This window comes from Pithys albifrons, chromosome 27 (genome assembly GCF_047495875.1).
Source record: "Pithys albifrons albifrons isolate INPA30051 chromosome 27, PitAlb_v1, whole genome shotgun sequence".
NCBI classification, from domain to species: domain Eukaryota; kingdom Metazoa; phylum Chordata; class Aves; order Passeriformes; family Thamnophilidae; genus Pithys; species Pithys albifrons.
In genome coordinates this window covers 3,002,372-3,018,789 of record NC_092484.1, presented here as the reverse complement: position 1 = coordinate 3,018,789, position 16,418 = coordinate 3,002,372, and the positions used below count along the sequence as shown (strand labels likewise).

The 16,418-nt window shown below is 60.5% G+C and overlaps 1 protein-coding gene across 1 annotated transcript in view; it reads left to right on the top strand.

Annotated features, from left to right (window-relative positions):
- Window positions 1-16,215, top strand: part of LINGO3 (leucine rich repeat and Ig domain containing 3) — a 41,514-nt gene extending 25,299 nt beyond the window's left edge. Inside the window, exon 3 of the mRNA XM_071578043.1 lies at window positions 12,987-16,215. Within this exon, the coding sequence (XP_071434144.1) occupies window positions 13,019-14,836 (1,818 nt within the window). The 5' untranslated portion in view covers window positions 12,987-13,018 and the 3' untranslated portion in view covers window positions 14,837-16,215. The remainder of the gene's footprint in view (window positions 1-12,986) is intronic.
- The last annotated feature ends 203 nt before the right edge of the window (window positions 16,216-16,418 follow it).

Here is a 16,418-nt window from a genome sequence, read left to right as displayed (position 1 = left end):
GGCAGCTGCTGCCAATGGGCCATTGGGAACAGTTGCTGGGCAATGGCCCAGAGGGTTTAGAATGCCCAGCTTTGGTCACACCCACACAGGGATAAACTGGTCCCACCTGCTGAACTGGCACCCACACATATGATAGTTTATTATATCACACCAAAAAGAACGTGAAGAAGGAAAAAAGAAAGAAAACAGAAGCCTCTCACTAACTACAAGTTACACAAAATATCTTGTAAAATCCCACCCATGCTCAGCTACCATTTGTTCATATCAGTGTCCATAAACTTTCTTACAGCTTCTAATTGGATGTTACTCACTGTCCAGATGTACTTTTGTTTCATGAGAAATTTATCTTCCCACATTCCATTTCTCTCAAATCCTCCTTTCCTCACTTTGTTTTAGTTCCCTTGCCAGTTTTCTCACACAATTAATTATCTTTCACTGTTCCCATCTGGTTCCAAGAGGTACCATCCTACCTTTAGGTCTAGAGAGCTGCCTGCAGCCCCAAAACCTTCATCATTCCACAAACCTTTATAATTGTCACAGCAGAGTCGTGGGGTCCCTCTGTGGCACTGGGTGGCACTGGGTGGCACAGCCTCTGTCCTGCTGGGGAGCCCTTGTTTGAGATGAGGGGATTGAGTCCATCAGCAGCAAATTTGCTGATGACACCAAGTTGGAAGGGAGTGTCAACCTGCTGGAAGGATGGAGGGACCTGGAGAGGGATCTGGGAGTCTCCTTGACATGGAGTGTCTCTCAGCTGGGTGGGTGTTCAGGGGCAAGGACACCAACTGGACACCAGGCAACTGGTCCTGGTGACAGACTGGGATGGCCCTGGGGACATGGGCTGTCAGCCCACATTTGCCTTCCAGACCCTCCTCATCCCTCCCATGATGTTAATGGGCTTCTGCAAATTAAATATCTCCCTGTGCAGAAGGAACTTGCTGGGAATTCTCAAAAAAGAACCCCTGGTGTCCATCTGGGGACAGGCACTTCTGATGGCACTGGTGGAACAGCTCAGTGGCATCAACATGTTCTGGGCTGCAGTTGGGAGTCAAGCTGAGCTTTACCTCCTCTGTGGCCCAGCAGGTAGTGAAGTTGTTGAGATCCAGGTCAGGTTTAGTCCCAGTCACCATTTCCCAGGTCTGAGTGGTGGTTCAATCCAGCTGCTTGGGTAGAAATAAGTGCAGCACCAACATGTCCTGCCCTCCCTTCCCTCCTTTCACAGGAGTTACTCACCTTGGTAGAGAAATAAAGATGCTCCTGGAATATTAAACACCTCCCCAAAGCCCCTGATGCTGCTGAGTGGCTTCTGCACCTCCTCCCTGGTACAGGCAGTGACCTTTCAGAAATGTTGTTCGTTGTGGTCGTCTCTAAATGTCTTCTCTCCTGGGAGCATCTTGTGGAGATAGAGATTCAGACATGATGTCTATCAAGAAGAAAAGCAGATTGTGGCCAATCTGTGGCTGCCTGCACAGTCTTGCCTGGGCCACGTGCTCAGGAATCAGAAGGTTGTCTCTAAAAATAAGCAGTGACTTCTCTCTTGTCGTCTCCTCAGTGGCTCAGCTCATTCAGGAATCCTCATTTCTGGGGTTTCGTGGTGTTTGCGAGGGCTGGGAGTCCCCATGTGGGTGGGAATGGAGAGTCCTGTGGCTGTTGAGGACTCCAGGTGGGACCTTGGGTGGGAAGGTGGCTCCATGAAGGCACCAACCATGGCTGGGAAGGTCCCCCCTGCCTGTGCAGTCGCTGCTCCGGTGCCACCTCGCTGGCCCCAAGCCCTGGGGCTGCTGAGCAGAAGGAGCTGCAGGAGAGGCAGCAGCTGCCAGGCACCAAAATAACTCCCTTCTGGAGGAGCTCTTTGTGTTCTCCAGCCGTGCCCTGAGCCTTGCCTGGGGTTGCTGTGCTGTGCCCCAGCAGTGCCCATCCCCTGGCACGCAGCTCCCTTAGTGCTTTCTCTTCCCTTTCTGCACATTGTCAGGGAAATCTGTTGTGTGAGGGGCAGGAGGGTGCCCACCAGGAGCACCTCCAGCACAGTCCCAGCCCCACTGCTGGGCTCTGACATGGCCTGGTGGGGACAGTCACTTGGCCACCCAGTGCCTTGGGGACCCTCAGGCCATTCACCACGTTCTGCAAGGTGGGGGGGACCCACATAGTGCCCCCCATGCCCCCAGGGCTGCCCCACTGCCCACCCAGCCCCCCAGATCTCCCCTCTGCTCCTCCTGCCAGCCCAGCCCAGCTCTGCTGGGAAAGGGACTGACCCAGAAACAACGCGCCGAGAGCGGCAGAGCCAGGAGAATTTGTTTCCCAGCCAGCCTCTGATGGGATTAGGAAAAACTCTCTACTGGATAATTCTCCATTAGGTTTAGTGATTGATTTTCTTCCTTCTTACCCCCAGCTCTGTCCTCCCCTCCCTGTTTCAGCTGCATTACTCTCATGCTTGGTTTGCTAATTGCCTGATCACCAGAGCCTGGGCGAGCGAGGCGTGGGCACAGCACTGGCCTCCTTTGACCCTCCGGCTGTCCTGCCTTTTTGTTTAAGTCTCAGCTCTGATTTAATCTCCTCCACTCCCCCCCAGCAGAAACTGGGCTGTTTTCTACACAGAGGGAGGAACCTGCTGGTGTCACCTCAGGAGCCAGGGAAGGTCCTGGGGATGTCCCTGCAGCTCCTCCCCATCACCTCCATCCTCCCCATCCCCTCATGGCGTTTCTGGGGCTTTTCCATTGTGGCCACAAATCCACTGTTTTGGATAAAATAAAGCTACAGGAGCCACAGGTTTGGTTTTGGGGGTGGCACAGGTCACCTTTGGTCCTCATCTCAGTGGCTCTGGGAACTGTGCTCTGCCACAGGCTGCAGCAGTGTCTGGGAAAACATGGTTTGAATCCCTGACTTCACATTTGGGCATAAAAAACACCAAAAGCCCTCCCAGGGATCTCCACCAGCCCGTGGTGTGACAGGTCAGTGCTGGTGGCATCACCAGTGAGAGCTGGGCATGCAGAAACTCCATGGGGACCCCAATTTTGTGCCTTTGCAACCCCAAAACCACCTGGAGGGGTTTTTTTCTGCCTGTTGTTTCCAGGTGTGATTGAGGGCTTGAGGTGTCCTGGCAGGGAGGAAGGAGCATCATCTGGGCACACCTTGGCACAGGCCTGGGGACTGGAGCTCTGTCCTGTGGCAGCTCTGGCTGCCCTGAGGTCACCATGAAGTCTCCTTAGAGTTTCACAGAATCCCAGACTATTCTGAGTTGGAAGGGACCCACAAGGATCGTCGAGTCCAACCCTTAAGTCAATGGCCCACACAGGGGATTGAACCCATGACCTTGGCATTATTACAACCAAGTTTTAACCAACTGAGACATGGCCAGGTGTGCAGAGCTTGGGGCCAGGGCTCAGGGAGTGGTTGGCACTGGGGTTCAGGGTGCCCATCCTCTGCCCCAAGCTCTGCCAGCAGCTCGGGGGGGGGGGGGGGGTTGAGTCCCAGATCCTGCTCAGTGCAACCCTGTCCTACCCCTGGGAATCCAGATCTGGTCTGGGTCACATCTGGGATTGACTCCAAAGCTCTTCCCCCAATCCTGGCAGGCTGTGAATGAGCCAGGAAACACCATGCTGCTTCCACTGGGATTTCTGGACACTCCCTCTGCCCCCAAACCCAGCCCGGGGGGGAATGTGTCTGTCAGGTGCTGGCACAGCCAAGCCAGGGTTGGCACTGCCTTCCCAAGGGTTGGACTTGATGATCTTGGAAGTCTTTTCCAACCCAATCGATTCTATGATTCCCTGAGAGCCACTGGCACAGAGCTGGGTGTGGGCTGGGGACAGCGAGGGTGGCAGCAGGGACAGGGCTGGCTGCCAGCAAAGGGTGGGCAGCACTCGGGGTGTTCCCAGCAGCATTTGGCTGCCTCTGGTGTTTGTAGGAGTCCTCTCCTGTGCTGTGCCAAATTTGGGACACACTGACACTGGCACGAGTTGCTGGCACGGGCACCTCCCTGGGACTGTGTGGTAGGGCTGGTATTATCCCTCCCCCCTTGACCTTTTCATAGAATCATAGAATGGATTGGGTTGGAAAAGACCTCTGAGATCATCAAGTCCAACCCTTGGTCCAACTCCAGTCCCTTTACCAGATCATGGCACTCAGTGCCACGGCCAAGCTCAGCTGAAAAACCTCCAGGGATGGGGAATCCACCCCCTCTCTGGGCAGCCCATTCCAATCCCTGAGCACTCTCTCTGCAAAGAATTTCTACCTGATCTCCAACTTCAATTTCCCCTGGCAGAGCTTGAGCCCCCCTTGTCCTATTGCTGAGTGCCTGGGAGAAGAGACCAACCCCCAGCTGGCCAGAACTTCCCTTCAGGCAGTTCCAGACAGTGCTGAGGTCACCTCTGAGCCTCCTCTTCTCCAGGCTGAACACCCCCAGCTCCCTCAGCCTCTCCCCACAGCACTTGTGCTCCAGTCCCTTCTCCAGCCTCGTTGCTCTTCTCTTCTCACTTGGCTTAGAAGAGACCTCTGAGCTCATCAAGTCCAACCCTTGATCCAACCCCACTGGGATCACTCTGGCACTCCGTGCCCTGGGCTGGTGATCCCAGTGGGGTTGGATCAAGACCTGGTGGATTCTCTGTCCCTGGAGGTGTTTCAGAGGACACTCAGTGCCACCTCCAGTCCCTTCTCCAGCCTCGTTGCTCTTCTCTGGCCCCGCTCCAGCCCCTCAATCTCTTGCCTCAACTGAGGGGCCCAGAACTGAACACAACACTCAAGGTGTGGCCTCCCCAAGGCAGAGTCCAGGGGAAGGGTCACTGCCCTGGACCTGCTGGCCACGCTACTTTGGATCCAGGCCAGGATCCCCTTGGCCTTCTTGGCCACCTGGACACACTGGTGGCTCCTGTTGAGCTTCCTGTGCAGGATGCAAATGGTCCTGCTGAGACCATCTCAGCAAATGGGGCTGAAAATGATGCTGAGACTTAAAAGAGAAAGGGCAGAAAGGGACCTGGGGGGACTGATTGACAGGGCAGGCCTGGGGTATCCCCCTGGAGCAGCAGGGATTGGCTTCTGGAAGTCGATGGGGGTCTGGAAGGAGAAGGTCTCAGCAGGACCATTTGCATCCTGCACATCTATGGAAGAATAAAAGAAGATGTTGCTTTGACTGAGGTGTTTGAATTCAGGTGATGTCCAAGAAGGGGAACCTGCAGATGTCAACCTGGGCTGAATTTCTGGCCTTTATTCAGGAAAAGGGAGAAATGGCAGCAGAGGAGCAATTGCTGTGGAGGAGCTGATGGTGCTGAGCACGTGCCAGCAAAGCAGGAGATGTTTGGAGGGGGTGGAAGGGCCTGTGCTGCCTCCTCTGCTCTGAGAAATGGTGGGGAGAGGGAATGAAGCTCTGCCAGGGGAGGTTTAGGTTGGATATCAGAAAGAAATTCTTTCCAGAGAGAGTGGTCAGACATTGGAATGGGCTGCCCAGAGAGGGGGTGGATTCTCTGACCCTGGAGGTTTTTAAGATGAGACTGGACGTGGCACTGAGTGCCATGATCTGGTAATCAAAGTGGGGTTGGATCAAGGGTTGGATTTGATGATCTCAGAGGTCTCTTCCAACCCAACTGATTCTCTGATTCTATGAAATCACACCTGAAGGAATCCTGGAATGCCAGAATGGTTTGGGTTGGAAGGGACCTTGAAGAACATCCAGTCCCACCCCCTGCCATGGGCAGGAACACCTTCCATAGCTCAGGTTGCTCCAGCCTGGCCTTGGACCCTTCCAGGGATGGATCAGCCACAGGGTGGCCAGGGAGCATCCAAGAACAAGCTCCTCTGTGCTGCCAGTGGCTGGGACAGAATGGGCAGGAGGTCACACATCCTGGTGGGGTCATGGGGAGGGAGGAGGCTCTTCCAGGGCCTCACAAGTGGCCAAAATGGCTCTGCTCCATTTTTCCGTCGCAGCCCCTCAGCCCCAGCTCTGCTGGCTCTGTCCCCCCAGCCCTGCATGCAGCGGGCAGGTTATTTTTAAAAACAAATTAAATGTGAAGAAGAGCCTCTATCTAGGCCTTCTGCTGGAGTCTTAATTGGCCTTGGCTCCCCCAGGACCAGGCAAGCCCCGGGAAGTGCTGCACTATCCCAGCAATGGGCTATTAATAAACAGGGTGGCTCTGCCCGTGGGGCCCTGGAGGGCACTGCAGGGGGCTGGGGGGCACTGCAGGGGGCTGGAGGGGCACTGCAGGGGGCTGGAGGGGCACTGCTGGGGGTTCAGGGGACACTGCAGGGGGCTGGGGGGCACTGCAGGGGGCTCGGGGGCACTGCAGGGGGCTGGAGGGAACTGCTGGGGGTTCAGGGGGCACTGCAGGAGGCTCAGGGGCACTGCAGGGGGCTGGGGGGCACTGCAGGGGGCTGGGAGGCACTGCAGGGGGCTGGGGGGCACTGCAGGGGGCTGGGAGGCACTGCAGGGGGCTGGGGGGCACTGCCGGGGGTCGGGGGCAATGCAGGGGGCTTGGGGGCACTGCAGGGGGCTGGGAGGCACTGCAGGGGGCTGGGAGGCACTGCAGGGGGCTCAGGGGCACTGCAGGGGGCTGGAGGGCACTGCCGGGGGTCGGGGGCAATGCAGGGGGCTTGGGGGCACTGCAGGGGGCTCAGGGGCACTGCTGGGGGCTGGGAGACACTGCAGGGGGTTCAGGGGGCACTGCAGAGGGCTGGGGGGCACTGCAGAGGGCTCAGGGGCTCTGTAGGGGGATGGGGGGCACTGCAGGGGGCTGGGAGGCACTGCAGGGGGTTGGGGGGCACTGCAGGGGGCTGGGAGGCACTGCAGGGGGTTGGGGGGCACTGCAGGGAGCTGGGAGGCACTGTGGGGGGCTCAGGGGCATTGCAGGGGGGTGGGGGACACTGTGGAGGGCTCAGGGGCACTGCAGGGGTGTGGGGGGCACTGCAGGGGGCTGCGGGGCACTGCAGGGAGCTGGGGGCCACTGCAGAGGGCTCGGGCACTGCAGGGGGCTCAGGGGCACTGCAGGGGGCTGGGGGTCACTGCAGAGGGCTGGGGGGCACTGCAGGGGGCTCAGGGGCACTGCAGGGGGTCGGGGGCAATGCAGGGGGTCGGGGGTAATGCAGGGGGCTTGGGGGCACTGCAGGGGGCTGGAGGGCACTGCTGGGGGCTCAGGGGCACTGCAGGGGGCTGGGAGACACTGCAGGGGGTTCAGGGGGCACTGCAGGGGGCTGGAGGGCACTGCAGAGGGCTCAGGGGCTCTGTAGGGGGATGGGGGGCACTGCAGGGGGCTTGGGGGCACTGCAGGGGGCTGGGAGGCACTGCAGAGGGCTGGGGGGCACTGCAGGGGGCTCAGGGGCACGGCAGAGTGCTCAGGGGCACTGCAGGGGGCTCAGGGGCATGGCAGAGGGCTGGGAGGCACTGTGGGGGGCTCAGGGGCATTGCAGGGGGGTGGGGGACACTGCTGGTGGCTCAGGGGCATTGCAGAGGGCTCAGGCACTGCAGGGAGCTCAGGGGCACTCCAGGGGGCTGGGGCAGCACTGCAGGGGGCTGGGGGACACTGCAGGGAGCTGGAGGGCACTGCAGGGGGCTTAGGGGCACTTCTGGGGGCTGGGGGGCACTGCAGTGGGATGGGGGGCACTGCAGGGGGCTGGGGCAGCACTGCAGGGGGCTCAGGGGCACTGCTGGGGGCTGGGGGACCCTGCAGGGGGCTGCGGGGCACTGCAGGGGGCTCGGGGGCACTGTAGCCAGGGCAGCTCTGCAGGATGCCCAGGGAGTGACCTCACCATCACTCCCTGCTCCTGAGCTCGGATTTCCCCCAGACTGGCAGGGAAGGGGCTCACCCATTAATTGCCAGCGTGGGGGTTGCTGAGGGCACCAGGGCTGTGCCTGGCACCACCAGTGCAGGGGCTGTGTGTGGCACCACCAGTGCACCCACAGGTTGGGGCTGTGTCTGGCACCACCAGTGCACCCACGGGTGGGGGCTGTGCCTGGCACCACCAGTGCACCCACAGGTTGGGGCTGTGTCTGGCACCACCACTGCACCCACAGGTGGGGGCTGTGCCTGGCACCACCAGTGCACCCACAGGTGGGGGCTGTGCCTGGCACCAGCAGTGCAGGGGCTGTGCCTGGCACCACCAGTGCACCCACAGGTGGGGGCTGTGCCTGGCACCACCAGTGCACCCACAGGTGGGGGCTGTGTCTGGCACCACCAGTGCACCCACAGGTGGGGGCTGTGCCTGGCACCAGCAGTGCACCCACAGGTTGGGGCTGTGTCTGGCACCACCAGTGCACCCACAGGTTGGGGCTGTGTCTGGCACCACCAGTGCACCCACAGGTGGGGGCTGTGCCTGGCACCAGCAGTGCAGGGGCTGTGCCTGGCACCACTAGTGCACCCAGGGGTGGGGGCTGTGCCTGGCACCACCAGTGCACCCACTGAGGGGGCTGTGTCTGGCACCACCAGTGCAGGGGCTGTGCCTGGCACCACCAGTGCACCCAGGGGTGGGGGCTGTGCCTGGCACCACCAGTGCACCCACTGAGGGGGCTGTGCCTGGCACCAGCAGTGCAGGGGCTGTGCCTGGCACCACCAGTGCACCCAGGGGTGGGGGCTGTGCCTGGCACCACCGGTGCACCCACAGGTTGGGGCTGTGCCTGGCACCACCAGTGCACCCAGGGGTGGGGGCTGTGCCTGGCACCACCAGTGCACCCAGGGGTGGGGGCTGTGCCTGGCACCAGCAGTGCAGGGGCTGTGCCTGGCACCACCGGTGCACCCAGGGGTGGGGGCTGTGCCTGGCACCACCAGTGCACCCAGGGGTGGGGGCTGTGCCTGGCACCACCAGTGCACCACAGGTGGGGGCTGTGCCTGGCACCAGCAGTGCAGGGGCTGTGCCTGGCACCACCAGTGCACCCAGGGGTGGGGGCTGTGCCTGGCACCACCAGTGCACCCACTGAGGGGGCTGTGCCTGGCACCAGCAGTGCAGGGGCTGTGCCTGGCACCACCGGTGCACCCAGGGGTGGGGGCTGTGCCTGGCACCACCAGTGCACCCACTGAGGGGGCTGTGTCTGGCACCATCAGTGCACCCACGGGTGAGGCTCTGCCTGATGATGTGGCTGCAGGGCAGGAAGGTGAGCCCAGGGCTGCAGCTCCCGCTGCCCATCTGCCAGGGAAACCAACTCCAGCGGGTGCCAACCTTTGCTTAGAGGATCAGGTGGCCCAAGGAGTAACCAAAAGTGGAGTCGGGTTACCTCGGGCTCATTCATAATGAACAGGGAGCAGAGCTGGGCTGGGCTCGGCTGCCTCGGGCAGGGAGGGCAAGGGCAACCCCCCAGCCCCTGGCAGGGAGGGGTGGTGGGCACAGTGAGGGAGACCCTTCGCCTGGCAGAGCATCTGGGTGCAGTTATTGAGTGTGGAGACACTAAATAGAACAAATAAGTGTCACAATAAATTGGGAGGGGTTTTTCCCTGTGGGTTTGTCTGGGCATGTCCTTCCCATCCACGACAGAGCAGGAGCAGAACCTTGAGAGCCAAGAGGACCCCAAGAAGCTGCTCCCACCTCACCCCACATCCAGCTCGGGTTTCTGGGGCCACCAGCCAGGTAGAGCCACCACAAAGTGCCTGTGGGCACTGCAAGGCAGAGGCTGCCAAGCAGCTCCAGCCAAATCCCTGAGCCGGTGCCTGGGTGGCATTTGGGGACCCCCAGTCCTGGGTAGGGGGGTTGGTGCAAGGAGTGAAGCTGAGCAGTGGTGGGAGAGGGGAAAAGGGACAGGTCTGTGGTGGGGTGTCCAGTCACACCCCACTGTCCCCAGCAAGGGAAGCCAAAGCTGCATCCACTGGCTGTTCAATCCCCTCCCTGCACGTATGAAATGAAAACACTTCCCTGTTGGTCATTGGAAGAAAAAGGGAAATGTGATAAAATTAGGGCATGCATCAAAAAAAAAAAAGAGAGTCATTGAATCACAGAACAGAATCACTGAGGTTGGAAAATCCCTCTAAGGGTCATCGAGTCCACCTGTCACCCCAACACTGCCAGGGCCACCACTTGTCCCTCAGCACCACATCCCCATGTCTGGAAAAGATAATCCCTCCTGGTTCCAAAATTGCACCAAGAAATGGGTTTATTGCCAGAAATTGCTCTGCTTGGATAATGGGATCAGGGCAGGACATTATCCGTGGAGACTGAATCCTTCCCTGCCATGTGAGCACAGCGAGGATCAACAGTGCCCCCCGCGGCTGTTCCCAAGTGCCACCACCCCCTTGGGGACAGCAGGGAGGGTGACACCGGCCTGTGGTGTCCTTTGTCAGCACAGGGGGTGTGTGGAGCAGGAGGTGCTGGGCAGAGGGGCTGGGATGGGCCAGCTCCTGCTGTCCTCACGCCATCAGTGTCACCTCTCTGGGGGGTCTGGGGTCCCCACTGCTCATCCCACCCCTAAACATCTTAAGTTGGACCTGTTTGGAAGCTTTTGGGCAATGAGGACACGTGGTGGCACCAAGATGGAAGATGCAGCCACAGCACGATGGGCTGGAGCACCCACAGATGTCACACCCTCCCATCCCATCTCCCCACGTCCTGCTGAGCTCCAACAGACACATCTGGGGACCCTGACAGGCCCAGAGGGACAGGAGGGACGTCTGAGGGAGGCTTGGCCTTCTCCCAGTGCTCCCTGGAGCCGCAGTTGGGGCTTCACTGAAGGCAGAAGGGCTGGAGCCAGCCTGGCTGCCCCAGGGGACTGCACACCAGTTTGGCCCAGTGCTGTGGAATTGCACACCAGTTTGTTCCAGTGCTGTGGGACTGTACCCCAGTTTGGCTCAGTGCTATGGAACTGCACACCAGTTTGACCCAGTGCTGTGGAACTGCACACCAGTTTGGCCCAGTGCTGTGGAATTGCACACCAGTTTGGCCCAGTGCTGTGGAATTGCACACCAGTTTGTCCCAGTGCTATGGGACTGTACCCCAGTTTAGCCCAGTGCTATGGAACTGCACACCAGTTTGACCCAGTGCTGGGGAACTGCACACCAGTTTGGCCCAGTGCTGTGGAACTGCACACCAGTTTGGAACTGCACCCCAGTTTGGCCCCACTGCTGTAGAACTGCACACCAGTTTGACCCAGTACTGTAGAACTGCACACCAGTTTGGCCCAGTGCTATGGGACTGTACCCCAGTTTGGCCCAGTGCTGTGGAACTGCACACCAGTTTGGCCCAGTGCTATGGGACTGTACCCCAGTTTGGCCCAGTGCTGTAGAACTGCACACCAGTTTGGAACTGCACACCAGTTTGGCCCAGTGCTGGGGAACTGCACACCAGTTTCTCCCAGTGCTCTGGGACTGCAGCCCAGTTTGTCCCAGTGCTCTGGAGTGACGGGCCAAGCCCCCCACGCTGGGAGGGTCAGTGCCCTCCCTGCTCACTGCACCCCTGCAGGGGGGGCTGGCACTGCCCTTGGTACCCCAAAGTTCTCTTGCCAGGCCCAGAAACACCCCCCGGTGCCACTTAATTAGCTTAACGACCGTGTTTCATTAAGGAAAGGTGGCTGAGGTGTTTGGAGCGGCGCTGGGAGATGCTTTTCCAGGCAGCCTGGCAGATTTGGGGCACGGGAGGGCACGGGGGGCGGCAAAGGGGAGGCAAAGAAAAGGGAAAGCGGCGGCGAAGTGCCAATCCCTGCAAAGGAGGGCAGCGGGGGCACCGCGGGCACGGCCCGGGTTAATCCCTCCCCGGCAAAGATTGTGCCCGAGGCCGCTTTAATCTGCGCTCCGAGGGGGCGAGCGGGGCTGGGGACGGGAACGGGGACGGGGACGGGGATGGGGACGGGGATGGGGACGAGGATGGGGATGGGGACGGGAACGGTGACGGGGACAGGAACGGGAACGGGGACGGGAACGGGGACGGGGACGGGGATGGGGATGGGAACGGGGACGGGGACGGGGACGGGGACAGGAACGGGAACGGGAACGGGAACGGGGATGGGGATGGGGACGGGGATGGGGATGGGGACGGGGACGGGGACGGGGACGGGGACGGGAACGGGGACGGGGACGGGGACGGGAACGGGGACGGGGACGGGGATGGGGACGGGGACGGGGACGGGGATGGGGATGGGGATGGGGACGGGGATGGGGACGGGGACGGGGACGGGGATGGGGATGGGGACGGGGATGGGGATGGGGATGGGGACGGGGATGGGGACGTGACCGTCCCTACGTGCGGCCCCAACGCCCCCGGGGCGTGGAAGGGGTTTGTGGCTCCCAGAGGCGCGGCTTAAAGGGGCTGGTGCTCGGCTCAGTGGGGGCCGGAGGGAGGAGGATGCTTGGATTTGTGCCGCTGGATGAGAGGAGGATCCAGCCACGAGGGGAGCAGAGGGATGGGCATCCCGCCCGTGTCTCGAGTGTGCAAGGCCTCTGCTGGTGTCTCTTCGCTCCTGTCCTGCCCTGGGGGTCTGTGCCCCCCATTATCCCAGGGGGCTCTTTGCTCCTGTCCTGCCCTGGGGGTCTGTGCCCCCCATTATCCCGGGGTGTCCTATGCTCCTGTCCTGCCCTGGGGGTCTGTGCCCCCTGTTATCCCGGGGTGTCCTTTGCTCCTGTCCTGCCCTGGGGGTCTGTGCCCCCCATTATCCCAGGGGGCTCTTTGCTCCTGTCCTGCCCTGGGGGTCTGTGCCCCCCATTATCCCAGGGTGTCCTTTGCTCCTGTCCTGCCTTGGGGGTCTGTGCCCCCGTTACCCCAGGGTGCCCACAGTCCCCTGTGCCCATGTGTGCACCAAACAGAGTGGGGTGAGCCTGTGGGAGAGAGCAGAGGCTGAGCTGTGGCTCTGCAGAGAATCTTTCCCATCTCAGTTTCCCTCTTCTCCTCTGTGTGTGCCCAGAGAGGCTCCTTCACCCCAGGTTTGCCCAGGGCACCATCACCAGGTCACACATCAGGTCTGGAGGGTTTCCTGGGCAGGACTGGGGCTTTCTCAGCCCCATGGGTGGTGGTTTGGGGACCACATGGGCGACGTGGGTTGGGTTGGACTTTGTTAGTCGCCCCTGGCTGGCACTGACTGCGCTCTCTCCCCGTTGCAGACGCCTGGGCGGGTGGCACTGAGCCCCTAGAGATGCTCCACACCATGACATGTTGGCTGCCGGTGCTGGCGCTGCACGTGGTGCTGCTGAGCCCCCCACGGGCGGGGGCGTGCCCGGCCCGCTGCGAGTGTGCCCCGCACATCAAATCCGTGGTGTGCCACCGCAAGCGCCTCACCGCCATCCCCGAGGGCATCCCCACCGAGACCAGGATCCTGGAGCTCAACAAGAACCGCATCCGCTGCCTCAACCCCGGCGACCTCTCGCCGTACCCGCTGCTGGAGGAGCTGGACTTCAGCGAGAACATCATCTCCAATGTGGAGCCTGGAGCCTTCAGCAACCTGTTCAACCTGCAGACCTTGAGGCTGAGGGGCAACCAGCTCAAGCTCATCCCCCCGGGGGTCTTCACCAAGCTGACCAACCTCACCCTCCTGGACATCAGTGAGAACAAGCTGGTCATCCTGCTGGACTACATGTTCCAGGACTTGAGGAACCTGAAGAGCCTGGATGTGGGTGACAATGACCTGGTGTACATCTCCCAGCGCGCCTTCTCGGGGCTGCTGGGCCTGGAGCACTTGACCATTGAGAGGTGCAACCTGACCTCCATCTCGGCCGAGTCGCTCTCCTACCTCCAGAACCTGGAGGTGCTGCGGCTGCGGCACCTCAGCATCTCTGCGCTGGAGGACCAGAACTTCAAGAAGCTCTACAACCTCCTGCAGCTGGAGATCGACAACTGGCCGCTGCTGGAAGAGGTTTCCCCCACCAGCTTCCAGGGCCTGAACCTCACCTCGCTCTCCATCACCTACACCAACATCACAGCCGTGCCCGCCGCTGCCTTGAGGAACCTGGTGTACCTGCGGTACCTCAACCTGTCCTACAACCCCATTAGCACTGTGCTGAAGGGCTCCTTTAAGGACCTCATCCGGCTCCAGGAGCTCCACATCGTGGGTGCCCTCCTGGTGTCCGTGGAGCCACAGGCTTTCTCCGGCCTGAGACAAATCCGGCTGCTCAACCTCTCCAGCAACTTCCTGTCCACTCTGGAGGAGAGCACCTTCCACTCGGTGAACACGCTGGAGACGCTGCGGGTGGACAGGAACCCCCTGGCCTGTGACTGCCGCCTGCTCTGGATCCTGCAGCGCCGCAAGACGCTCAACTTCGACGGGCAGCAGCCCATGTGCTCCTCCCCGCCCGAGATCCAGGGCGACGCCCTGCGCCACTTCCCCGACTCGGTGCTCTTCGAGTACTTCACCTGCCAGAAGCCCAAGATCCGCGACCGGAAGCTGCAGCACGTGACGGCGCGGGAGGGACAGTCGGTGTCCTTCCTGTGCCGCGCCGACGGCGAGCCCGACCCCTCCATCGCGTGGGTGTCCCCCCAGCACCGCATGATCACCACCCGCAGCACGGGCAGGGCCACGGTGCTGCCCGGGGGCACGCTGGAGATCCGCTTTGCCCAGGTGCAGGACAGCGGCACCTACATCTGCATCGCCACCAACGCCGGCGGCAACGACACCTACTTTGCCACGCTGACGGTGAAGGGGCGCGCGGCCAACGGCGCCCACCACGCCAACCGCACCCTGTACCTCAGCGACTTCAACGACACCTTCCACAACGACACCCAGGTCTTCTTGAAGTTCACCTTGGACCTCAAGACCATCCTGGTGTCCACGGCCATGGGTTGCATCACCTTCCTGGGCGTGGTGCTCTTCTGCTTCCTGCTCCTCTTCGTGTGGAGCCGCGGCCGAGGGCAGCACAAGAACAACTTCTCCGTGGAGTATTCCTTCCGCAAGGTGGATGGGCCCATCACCACCACCGGCCAGGGAGGGGCCAGGAAGTTCAACATGAAGATGATCTGAGCCTCTCCCAGAGGAGAACAGTTGTCTGGTGCCCGGCCCCGGGTGCAGTCACGGCGCGACGGGGCCGGGAGGGGTGTGGGAGCCCCCGGGGCTGGTGTTGGGACGTGGCTGGAGACACACCAGAGGTGCCACAGGCCAGCAGGGGTGGCACTGGGTGGACCTCAGGGTCAGGGAGGGGCTGACCCCAATGTGAGACCTCGGGGCTCTCCATGAGCCCTCGGCTCAGGGGCAGTCCCAGCTCCAGGGGCTCCCAATGTAGCCGAAATTTTTGCTACCAACTATGCATTTCTCGAGCCAAAAGATCCACAGTGTTTGGACCTGGGGAAAAAAATTCTTCCTGGTTTTCCCCCTCTTTCCCTTTTTTTTTTAAGAGACTCTTCAGATAAAACTTTCCTGGTGGTTGTTCATGGTTTTTTTCGTGGTGTTGGTGGGTTTTTTGGTCCAATGATTGGGGTATTTTTTCTTTTTTTAAATGAATTTCCAAGAGAAAAGTCTTCCGGGGCGATGCAGGACTTGGGGGCTCTGGGGGAGGTTGTGCCAAGCTGGGGGTCTCCTCCTGCCCCTTGGCAAAGACAGACCCACCAGGGCACAGCCGTGCCTTGAGAGCTTCCCAGGAGTGGATTTAAGCTGCATCATCTGCCAAGGCAGGAGCCTGGGGATGCTCCTGCACAAGCAATAATGTCCCATCCAGGGCTGGGCTCTGAGGAGGTGCCAGCAGGAAAAAAGGGACAAAAAAAGGCAAAATGAGGCCAAGCTCATTAAAATCAGGAGGAGCAGCCCCGGGGTGAGGTCTCTGCATCTGCCCAAGCCACCGTGGGAGTGGTGGGGTGAAGGGGTGGGGGTTTGGATTCCTGCTGGTGCTAAAGGCACTTTGGGGGCATTTCCTTTGGGCTGCAAATTGCAGGGCTGTGGGAGAGCAGGACCTGCCTCTTCCTGTGCAGGGAATCTGGGAAAGAAAAGGAGAGGCCTGGAACAAGCAGTTCAGGAGAACATCCTGGCTGGCACCTCCGTGGTGTCCACCTGCACCCTGCACCCTCCAGTGCTGAGGACAGAGGGTTGATGTCCCCAGCTCTGCCACGGGGGTGGCTCCTGCTTCCCACCCACCCTACCCAGGCTCTGCTCTGGCTTTGCCTCTGGGCACAGGGTTTTGATTGGGAGAAGGAGTGGAGGTGACCCAGCTGGAAGGGAACAGCCTGGATGTGACCTGTGTGGTCCAGGGAGCCTGTTGTTTCCTCCTCCTCCTCCTCCTCCTCATTCTCCTCCTCCTGCTCGTCTTCCTCCTCCTCTTCCTCTTCTTCTTCTTCTTTCTCCTCCTCTTCTTTCTCCTCCTCCTCCTCCTCCTCCTCTTTCTCCTCCTTCTCTTCTTCTCCTCTTCTTTCTCTTCCTCCTCCTCTTCTTTCTCCTCCTCCTCCTCTTCCTCCTCTTTCTCCTCCTTCTCTTCTTCTCCTCTTCTTTCTCTTCCTCCTCCTCTTCTTTCTCCTCCTCCTCCTCTTCTTTCTCCTCTTCTTTCTCCTCTTCTTTCTCCTCCTCCTCCTCCTCTTTCTCCTCTTCTTTCTCCTCCTCCTCCTCCTCTTTCTCCTCC